The 11,087-nt window shown below is 44.5% G+C and overlaps 1 protein-coding gene across 1 annotated transcript; it reads left to right on the forward strand.

The window, feature by feature from the left end:
• The first annotated feature begins 9,759 nt into the window (after positions 1-9,759).
• On the forward strand, positions 9,760-10,824 carry LOC140578729 (uncharacterized). Its single transcript, XM_072700586.1, has one exon. The coding sequence runs from the start codon at positions 9,878-9,880 to the stop codon at positions 10,616-10,618; it is 741 nt and encodes a 246-aa protein (XP_072556687.1). The 5' UTR covers positions 9,760-9,877; the 3' UTR covers positions 10,619-10,824.
• Positions 10,825-11,087: the final 263 nt, after the last annotated feature.

The raw sequence follows: 11,087 nt of genomic DNA on the forward strand, positions 1-11,087 counted from the left end.
CGACGGGCCCTTGTCAGGTCCCCTGTAATACTAAACACCCGCTCTGCAAAAGCCTGTGATGCAGGCACTGCAACTAAATCTAGGGTGTTCCGGTATTAATTAATTATTTTTCCTTTGGCGCCACCTAGCGCATGCCAAATAGCATTTCAGTTATTTTTTCCTTTAACTTCCTCTGTCGTGTTAGAGTTGCGACAGGAGGCAACTGAGAAACGTAAAGTAGCACCAACCTTGGTTAAAAGTTCTGGAGTAAACTTCTTGTGTTTGCCTTGGCGAGTGCTTTGCCTGTAAGTACTGTTGGAGTCTGAGCTCCGCCGGGTCTGTTGATGAGAAGAGATTCACTGCACAGTTGAGGAGTAGTTGCAAGTCGCCAGTTTATTATCTATTCAGATTATAATCCGGGAGCAACCCTCTGACATACATTCAGCATGTACAGGAAGAAGCTCAATCCATAAATATCGGGGCTGTCCCTTTATAGGCCTTCTGGGGTGTCGCCCCCCTTCTCGGTAATTTTCCCTTCGCGTGACGACAACACATCTTGACATTCGCTCTAGTTAGCCAGTGAGTACATGTTCCTAATTGATCAGTAAGGTACGTGTTTCCTTCTTTTGTTAAGCATAAGCAAAAATAAGTATCCGTTCTATGGTGGGTTCCTGTTTTCCTCGTGTCTCGTGCCAGGTCGTCCTGACCTGCTGGCGTACCGTCAGTTCCCAAATCTGATGTCTACATCATGTTAGACATATTATTAGAATTAGTAAGTAAATTATGATATGATTAACCCCTCAATTCCCCCTTTTGATCTCCACTAGGAGATCACCTTGATTATAGGCAATGATTAGTAAAAATTTGCTTCCCCTTTTGATCTCCGCAAGGAGATCACCTCACAGGCAGGAAAGCTCAATCCCAAGAGGAGGACCTTCCTCCCCTTCCTTTCTGGGAGGGAGAAGAGGCATCATCTGTGCATAGACGTTATCATGCTTCTCTATCACTGTGGTGATGAGGCGAACTGACAGTGCGTGTACACAAGGAATACAGCAACATCCACAAGTAACTATAATACCAGTAAAAGTAGCAATGGATATTAACATCGAAGCCATCAAACCTTTCCATTTACCAAACACGGAGGTCAGCCAGTCATCCCAGATGTTATTAATCCCGGAGTGGTCATGCATCGTTTTGGAGAGGGTCCGAAGGCCCTCGAGTGCCCTGGTCACTGAACCGTCTGGTGCGGTGTTATTAGGGATGAAAGTACAGCATACTTCCCCTTACAGAGCACACACTCCCCCCTTTTCAGCTAGTAACATATCTAGTGCCATCCTATTTTGCACCGCCATGAGGGAAGTCGGACCTAATTGTTCTGCCAGGCCCGCCGCTGCGTCTCTAGTTAAATTTGAGAGGCGCAAAACGTTGTAATGAACATAATTAATCCGATCCACATTTTTATTGGGGGTGATGGGGAACAAAGCTGCAATAATGGGAAGGTTCTCAAATACCTGGTCGGCCAATTTAAACTCATCTGGCACTCCTCTCGGTATTCCTATGGCGTCTATGTATGTTGGGAAATCTACCGTGGGATCAAAAGTAAGGGTCCCACGTCGGAGTAATAATCCCAGCAAAGCCACACCGCATAACTCCGGTATGATGCGTTCTGTTCCTGGCAATTTATCACGTCACATAAGTCGAACACGAAAGTGGTGGGGGTGCCTCTCATGTACTGAAGCTTCAGAGGGGCCTCTCCCCCTGATCCCACGCACTCAAACTGAGCGGCTTCTCCAGTCTGGAAAATGGAAAGCAATATAATCATCAAAAATTTAAGCATTACACACAATACATTGGTTCCCCCCACAAGTCCCCTTTTTATCTTGAATCTCTGCATCCTGGTCCTGATGATCTGCAACGGATGATGTGTTGACTTCTTTAATCAGTCAGGGGTAGACTACCCTGCTGATCTGCTCAGGCCAAGGGATTATTCTGCCCTTCTGTTGAGACCTGAGTCGCGTCTGGTTCAACCGAACTGACGCTCTGTGTGTCTTCTCCGAGGTCCTTCTGTATCTCTGCGGTTGTCCTGCCTGGCTCCTCTGCAGCTGCACACTGGCTCCAATGGAACCTCGTGTCACCTTTGCCTTTTAGACAAACTGCGTGTGACGTCCTCTCAATAACTCGGAAGGGGCCGGTCCACCTGGGTTCTGACCACTTCCGTTTGATGACTTTCAGGAGGACCCACTCTGCCGTGTGCGGTTCGGGTGACTGATTCCCAGGTCTCGCCTCCTGGATCTGTTTGGAGAAATCTGCAACGAGAACTTGCAAACCATCATAATATGACCTCGGATTTCGCTCCCCCTTTTAATCAGGGGTCCAGGATAGCCCTCTCTGGGGTCCTGGAAACTGCCTGCCTGTCTGACGCTCAAAGGGGGTGAACCCTGTCTCCCTGTTTATGGAACACCTTACTGACATCAGTGCCAGCGGTAAAGCATCAACCCAATTCATTTTAGTCTGTGCACAGATTTTGCCAATTTTTGTTTTATTGTTTGGTTCATTCGCTCCACTTTTCCCTGGGACTGCGGGTGATACACAGTTCCGAACGCATGTCTCAATCCCAACGCTTTCTCCACCGTCCGGAGGTCCTCGTTCTTAAAGTGGGACCCATTGTTTGACCGAATCCTGTTGGGAAACCCGTGCCGCGGTATATACTGATTGATCAAGCACTTTATCACGGATGCCCCATCCTCCTTTCTTGTGGGCCATGCTTCTGGCCTGCCTGAGAATGCATCCACACACATCAGCACGTACCTAAACCCTTCCACTGGAATAATCATATCGGTGTAATCTATAATAATTTCTTCCCCTGTCCTGGTGCATGTTGGAAATTGGCCTTTCTCCGGCTTAACTGTGGGTCTTGAATTATGAAAGGTACAGGTCACCCACTCCTGAACGTGTCCCTGCACCATTTCTTTCATAAACGGGTGCCACCACGCAGTCAAATTCTCTAACATCTGTCTCACCCCTACATGACCAACCCCGTGAGCCTCTGTTAAAATTGTCTGACGAATCCCAGGGGGAAGGGCTGGTTTCCCTTCCTTATTCTGCCACAGTCCCCCCTTCTTGCATTCTCCTCTGGAGAGACTTTGTCCTGTTCTCGCTGGACTTTTTCCAGGGTTAGTCTATCACTCAGCCTAACTTCCTCCTCCACCGTGACCATCTGTTTGGTCACATGGTATCCCGCTGCTCTTTTTGCTTCTTCGTCTGCTACCTGATTTCCCTGTGCTACCCTTGTTCCTGACCCCTCCTGGCCCTTGCATTTCACTACTGCTACTTTTAGGAAGCATTAGGGCTTCCGCCAACTCTCTCATCTCTGTTTCGTGTTTTATTGGCTTATTTCCCGCGGTCAAAAATCCTGCTTTCAGCCATTGGCTAAGTTCCACATGCACTGCGCCTACAGCGTATGCTGAGTCTGATTGTATAGTGACTTCCTTTCCCTCTGCTAATTTTAACGCCTCAATCACGGCTATCACTTCTGCCCTTTGAGCTGACTGGGTTCCTTCCAGCCTTTCTGCCTTCAAGGTCACGTAGTCTTGACCTTGTCTGGCCATGACTGCGTATCCTGCCTGCAACCCTCCTGTGTCTGTTCTAAAACAACACCCATCTGTGAACCAGTCCTCCGTCCCCTCTATTTTTCTGCTTCCAAATCTAACCTCACCTTTTCTTCTTTCTGAACCCGGTCCTCACACACATGTGGTTCTCCCCCGCTCATCCGGTCGACCATGTTAATTCCTTCATGGGAAAAGTTCAAATTGGGTGCTTCTAGTATTTTGCTAAGTCTCTGCTGCCTGAGTGATGTCATGGTAAACGTTTGTGAGTTTACATAGGACACCACGCTGTGCGAGGTCAAAATATGCAGCGCTTGTCCCATTACTATGTGTGCTGTTTTCTGAATAATTTTAGCCACTCCCGCTGCGTGTCTTGTGCATGCGGGATATCTTTTTTCTGTAGTGTCAAGTCTTACACTGACGTACATCAGCCCTCTCCTTTCTCCCCCTTTTTTCTGAAACAGGGTGGCGTTCACAACGTCACCCGTTTCAGAAACATCCAAATGGAACGGGAGATAATAATCTGGGAGGGCTAGGTCTGCCGCCTGGGCTAGTCTTTGCTTTAAGGTTATAAAAGCCTCCTCTGAGGCCTGGTCCCAATTAAGGGATGCACTGAGGCGACGTAGGCCGTGCTCTCGGACCAAAGCCCTCAGGAGCTGTGTGAGCCCCGTGTAATCTAATTTTGACAGGGCTATTTGACAGGAGAGCTGAGGCCCACTCGATCCTACTGGTTGACTGACGTCATTTCCGCTGTTTCCTGCGTGAGCGAAACTGGTTGCTACCGCGCGAACTTTAAAACTATAGATATCACCTAAATAATAATTAGAATTAATTAGAATTAAGTCATCGGAAAAAATAAAAATCCTTACAAGCTTAATAGTCTTCTGATAATTCTCCAAACCCCTACAGATTAATCACCTTCGCAAGCACCGACCCACGATCTCCATTCAATCAAAAAGGTGCTTCCAGCTTTAGAACTTACCGTTTCACGTAAGTACAACATCATGTCTCCTGTTCCGTGTTCTGAGTGCAATATGTTTAGTTATTCTTCTCCGGTTATTAGCGGTACGTTTACCTGTGAGAAGTGTCAGTTAGTCGCTAGGCTGACGGAGAAGATTGTAGTTTTAGAGGGACGTATCCGGACGTTACGGGACATTCAGGAAACGGAGAGTTTTATTGATTCAGTGTTAGCGGCTCCGGATATGTCCGCCATAGGTATTCAGTCTCCCCCCGCTCCGGCAGCAGAGCCTACGCAGCAAGGCGAGTGGGTGACGACCCGGCGGCATAGTCGTAAATCCAACCAAAATTCACACCGGCACCATTCGCCCATTCGCGTTTCCAACAGGTTCTCCCCACTCAGTGAAACTCCCGCTGAGACACCTGTTGAAAGTGCTCTAGTAATAGGCGACTCTATTCTAAGAAACGTGAGAGTAGCGACTCCGGCGACCATAGTTAATTGTCTCCCTGGTGCCAGAGCGACCGACATCTCGGCAAACTTAAAGTGCTGGCTAAAAGTAAACGTAAATACTCTAACATTATTATCCACGTCGGCACTAATGATGTCCGATTGAGGCAATCGGAGATCACGAAATCAAATTTTATAGAGGTGTGCAACCTTGCGAAGAAGATGTGTGTGTCAGTAACGTGCTCTGGCCCTATCCCTGCTAGACGTGGTGATGAAATGTACAGCAGATTATCGTCGCTACATCGCTGGCTGTCGGAATGGTGCCCGATAAATGGTGTGGGTTATATTGACAACTGGCGGATGTTTTGGGGTAGGCCTGGGCTTTTGAAGAGGGACGGTATTCACCCCTCGCGGGCTGGTGCTGACCTCTTGTCTAAAAGCATAGCCCATAGTCTCCAGACAAATTGCTGACTAACTAGAGCCAAGCATGGGAATTTTTTAAAAGCACATTATTGCAAGTACAAGAGGACTTCATACCTGTTTCTAGCAAGAATAAATCTAGGAAATTGCAACCTAGGTGGTTTAATAGGGACATAAAGTATAAAGTAAGGAGGAAAAGGGCTTTGTTCCAGAGATGGAAAATAACTGATGATGACATAATAAAGCAAGAGTATCTAAATCTACAGGCTGAATTAAAAAATGACATTAGACGAGCTAAAAGGAATGTCGAAAGGAAGATCGCATTGGAGGCTAAGGATGACGTTAAAAGTTTCTTCCAGTATTTTAACTCTAAAAGAGCTCTAAAAGCTGAAATTACTAATCTGCAGGATAGTAAGGGTCTTATAATTGAAAACGACATTGACATAGTACATGAGTTCAATGATAGTTTTGCACGGGTATTCACTGTCGAGGACACTAGTAACTTACCAGTTCTTATTACTAATTCAACATCGTCTATAACTAATATATATATAACTGAAGCTGATGTTTTGCAAAGCCTAGCTAAGCTCAAAATAAATAAATCACAGGGCCCTGATGGCATCTTACCTATAGTGTTAAAAGAGATGAGGGATATTATTTGCCGACCCTTAACATTACTGTTTCAAAAATCCTTATCTGAAGGTGTGGTACCTTCTGATTGGAAGCATGCCAACATAACGCCCATTTTCAAAAAAGGGGATAGAAGTAATTTGTCAAACTATAGGCCAATCAGTCTAACTTGTATAACTGGTAAAGTTATGGAGGCTATAATCAAAGAGAAAATGGTAGATTACCTGGACTCAAATAACATTTTGAGGGATAGCCAGCATGGATTTAGGAGAGGTAGATCCTGTTTAACAAATCTGTTGGAGTTTTTTGAGGAAGCTACTCAGGAAGTTGATGATAAGAAGGCCTATGATGTCATCTATTTAGATTTCCAAAAGGCTTTTGATGTTGTTCCCCACAAGAGGCTCTCACTTAAACTCAAAGCGACAGGTATTTTAGGAACTGTAGCGACTTGGATTGATAACTGGTTAACGGATAGGAAGCAGCGAGTAGTTATAAGAGGCTCGATGTCACAGTGGGCCTGCGTTCATAGTGGGGTACCGCAGGGTTCAATTTTAGGACCACTTTTGTTCCTAATTTACATAAATGATATAGACACCAATATATACAGTAAACTGGTGAAATTTGCAGATGACACCAAGGTGGGTGGTGTAGCAGATACTGAACTAGCGGCTCAGCAGCTACAGCGGGATCTTAATTTAATTAGTGACTGGGCTGACACCTGGCAGATGAAATTTAACATAGACAAATGTAAGGTACTCCATGTAGGGAGCAGAAATATAAAGTACAGGTATTTTATGGGACCTACTGAAATAAAGGTAGCTGATTATGAGAAAGACCTTGGTGTGTATGTTGATGCTTCCATGTCTCATTCTCGCCAGTGTGGGGAAGCAATAAAAAAGGCCAATAGGATGTTGGGGTACATCTCCAGGTGTGTGGAGTTTAAGTCAAGGGAGGTAATGCTAAGATTATACAATTCCTTGGTGAGACCTCACCTAGAATATTGTGTACAGGTTTGGTCACCATATCTTAAAAAGGACATAGCGGCCTTAGAAAAGGTGCAGCGTAGGGCCACAAGAATGATTCCTGGTCTTAGAGGAATGTCATACGAGGAAAGGTTATTTGAGCTAAATCTGTTCAGCCTCAAGCAAAGGAGACTGAGGGGGGACATGATCCAGGTCTATAAGATTCTAACAGGTTTGGATGCTGTTCAACCGAATAGTTACTTCAGCATTAGTTCAAATACAAGAACTCGTGGCCATAGGTGGAAATTAGCGGGAGAACATTTCAAACTGGATTTAAGGAAGCACTTCTTTACACAGCGTGTAGTCAGAGTATGGAATAGTCTTCCTGATAACGTAGTGCAAGCTGAATCCTTGGGTTCCTTTAAATCAGAGCTAGATAAGATTTTAACAACTCTGAGCTATTAGTTAAGTTCTCCCCAAGCGAGCTCGATGGGCCGAATGGCCTCCTCTCGTTTGTATAGTTCTTATGTTCTTTTCTTATGTTCTTAAGCCCAGGCGGCAGGCAAACCGGCATAACCGACCGCCTGCTAGTCGCCTAGAGTCGTCACCTAGGGTTCATTTTATTGAGACTGTGTCTGTTCCCCGCGTTTTTAATCATGGAAGCCGATTCCACCGTAGTGTGTGCCATAATAACTTAATAAAAATTACAATGAATCCGTTACTAGAAAACAGCTGTGATGCAGGGCTTAAACTTAAACTTGGACTTATGAATGTAAGATCACTGGCTCCTAAGGCACTATTAATAAATGAAATAATTACTGATTTTAGTCTTGGTGCCATATGCCTCACGGAGACCTGGCTTAAACCAAATGAATTCATGGCACTGAATGAATCTACTCCAGCTGAATACAGTTACAAGCATAACCCTCGACCAAATCGCAAAGGTGGTGGTGTTGCTGCAATTTTTCAATCCAGCCTAGGAGTGACTGAGAAATGTGGTCTTAGTTTCAGCACATTTGAAACTCTTGTTCTTAGTCTTGCTGGCTCATCTCTTTCTTGCTCTTCACCCCAAATCACCATTGTTATTGTTTATAGACCACCTGGGCCGTACAGTAATTTTCTTAAGGAGTTCGCTGATTTTTTAACTAACCTGGTGGTCAGTACTGACAAAGCTGTTATTGTGGGTGATTTTAACATTCATATGGAGAAAGATAGTGATCCTTTAAAAATAGCGTTTACAGCTATTCTTGACTCTCTAGGTGTATGTCAGAATGTAGTCGGGCCTACTCATGCCTGTAACCATACCCTTGATTTGATTATTAGTCATGGCATCTTGGTGGAACATGTATCTATTATGCCTCAGAGTCCCCTTCTCTCTGATCATTACTTGTTAACGTTTGAAATCCAGTATAGCCTCCCGTTGACCGCAGCTCCAAAGTACAGAATCAGACGTTCCATTGCCTCACTAACTACAATAACATTTATGAAACAACTTCCACAGTCCTTCAGCCTTACATCTGAAGCATCGTGTATAAATGAACTTGAACAGGCGACTGCAAACATGGATAAATCCCTTCGTAGCACACTAGATCTTGTAGCTCCACTTAAGAAAATAAAGCATAGAGATAAGAAACCTGCCCCCTGGTACTCTGATCATACACGTGAACTCAAACAGGCATCACGCAAGCTAGAGCGCAAATGGCGCTCAACTAAACTAGAAGTTTTCAAATCTGCATGGAAAGAGAGCCTGTCTAAATACAGACAAGCACTAGTGTCTGCTAGGTCTGTGTATCTCTCCAGATTAATAGACGGGAACAAAAACAATTCAAAATTCCTATTTGAATCCGTGGCTAGGTTAACACAGAATTCTCCATTAAACTCGCAAGTCCCACAATCTCTTAAGAGTAATGACTTTATTACATTCTTTAATGGTAAAATAACTAAGATTAGACAGACCATCCAGTGCACATCCTTAGCTACCTATGACTGCCAGACTCCTGCTAGTCTTATGCCTATCAATAATGAGACTTTTGAATCTTTCAGTCCTATAAAACACCCAGAACTCCTGAGCTTAATTTCCTCCTGTAAATCCTCTACAAGCCTCATAGACCCAATTCCTACAAAATTTTTCAAGGAAATCGCACCACAGATTAGCAATACCCTGTTAAATGTGTTAAACTCTTCTCTTAAGCTTGGATATGTTCCTAAACCTTTTAAATTGGCTGTTATTAGACCCATTCTAAAGAAACCAAATCTTGACCCTAGTGTTTTAGGAAACTATAGACCAATCTCAAATCTTCCTTTCATTTCAAAGATCATGGAAAAGGTTGTAGTTCGTCAGTTGTCTACTTTCCTACAAAAAAATAATAATAATGAATTGTATCAGTCTGGCTTTAGACCAAACCATAGCACAGAAACTGCTCTAGTCAAAGTAATGAATGATTTACTTATGGCTTCTGACCGTGGCTTGATATCGCTGTTGGTATTACTGGATTTAACTGCAGCATTTGATACTGTGGACCATAATATCCTCTTGGACCGGTTAGAAGGTGTAGTTGGCATTACAGGGACAGCACTCTCTTGGTTCCGCTCATATTTAACTGATCGCTATCAGTATGCACATGTGAACAACGAATCATCCAAGGCCACCAAAGTCACATACGGTGTCCCACAGGGATCAGTACTGGGCCCACTACTGTTTACACTATACATGCTACCGCTTGGTAACATTATTAGAAAACATGGTGTTGGTTTTCATTGTTATGCAGATGATACACAGTTATATATATCTGTTAACCCTGATGATACATCACTCCTATCTCGGTTAGAAGATTGTCTGTTAGATATTCGGTGCTGGATGGCAAAAAAAATTTCTAATGTTAAACACAGAAAAAACAGAAGTACTGGTGATTGGTCCCAAGGCTGCAAGAAATAAGTTTCACCACCTCAGCATTAGTGGCCTTCCTACACAACCTAACACAGTGGTTAGAAATCTTGGTCTTCTAGTAGATTCAGATCTATGTTTTGATGCTCACATAAGAAGTATTACTAGAACTGCGTTTTATCATCTACGAAACATAGCCAAGCTTCGTAAGATGCTCTCACTTCGTGATGCAGAAAAATTAATACATGCCTTCGTAACTACCAGACTAGACTACTGTAATGCCCTCCTTTCTGGTTGCCCGTCTGGTTCCTTAAATAAACTTCAGCTGGTACAAAATGCGGCAGCCAGAGTTCTCACAAACACTAAAAAATTTGATCACATCACACCAGTCTTATCCTCCCTTCATTGGTTACCAGTTAAGTCTCGGATTGACTATAAAATACTGCTGTTAACCTATAAAGCACTGAATGGCCTTGCACCAGACTACCTTAATAATCTGCTGACCACATACAATCCCCGACGCTTGCTTCGATCTCAAGGTGCGGGATATCTGTTACCTAGGGTAGAAAGATCTACGGCAGGCTGCAGAGCTTTCTCCTATAGAGCTCCTCAGCTGTGGAACGGTCTTCCACCGGATGTGCGGGTTTCAGGCTCACTTTCAATATTCAAGTCTAGATTAAAAACACACCTATTTAGTTTAGCTTATAGGGACACTAGTTCTAGCTCTAGCTAGCTTCTCACTCCCAGTTAAACCTATAGTGTGAGGTGTAGAGCTGGGTGGGGATCGGTGCCATTGGCTTTGGATAAACTGAATTGACAGTGCTGTCACTCTAGCTTCACAATTGCTTGTGGGATTGGAGTGCTGACATTTCAGGGACTCCCCATGCCTGCATTCCCACCTGCCTCTCCCTCCTACTTATGCTGCCATAGCCATATCTGCCGGAGCAGATATGCAATTGCTTCACCCACCTGCAGCTTAAGCCACTGTGTCTGCAGTGCCCTAAGGTCGCTCTCCTCCTTATCTGCTTCCTCCTTTTCCCTCTGCAAATGGTGCACTACGTGCCGGTCCCACACCTGTGAGTCCGCTCCTGGGAGATCTGGGTCGTCCAATATAGCTGCCCTCACTCCCTCTGGGACTCCCTCCATCACTGCCCGTCTAAACCATTCCCGCTGCACCCCATCCTTCCCTGGATGGCACCCGG

This window comes from Paramormyrops kingsleyae, chromosome 16, assembly GCF_048594095.1.
Source record: "Paramormyrops kingsleyae isolate MSU_618 chromosome 16, PKINGS_0.4, whole genome shotgun sequence".
Lineage (NCBI taxonomy): Eukaryota > Metazoa > Chordata > Actinopteri > Osteoglossiformes > Mormyridae > Paramormyrops > Paramormyrops kingsleyae.

Excerpts from the sequence above, each read along its gene's own strand:
- LOC140578729 (XM_072700586.1), top strand. The coding sequence starts at position 9,878 with ATGTTAAACACAGAAAAAACAGAAGTACTGGTGATTGGTCCCAAGGCT.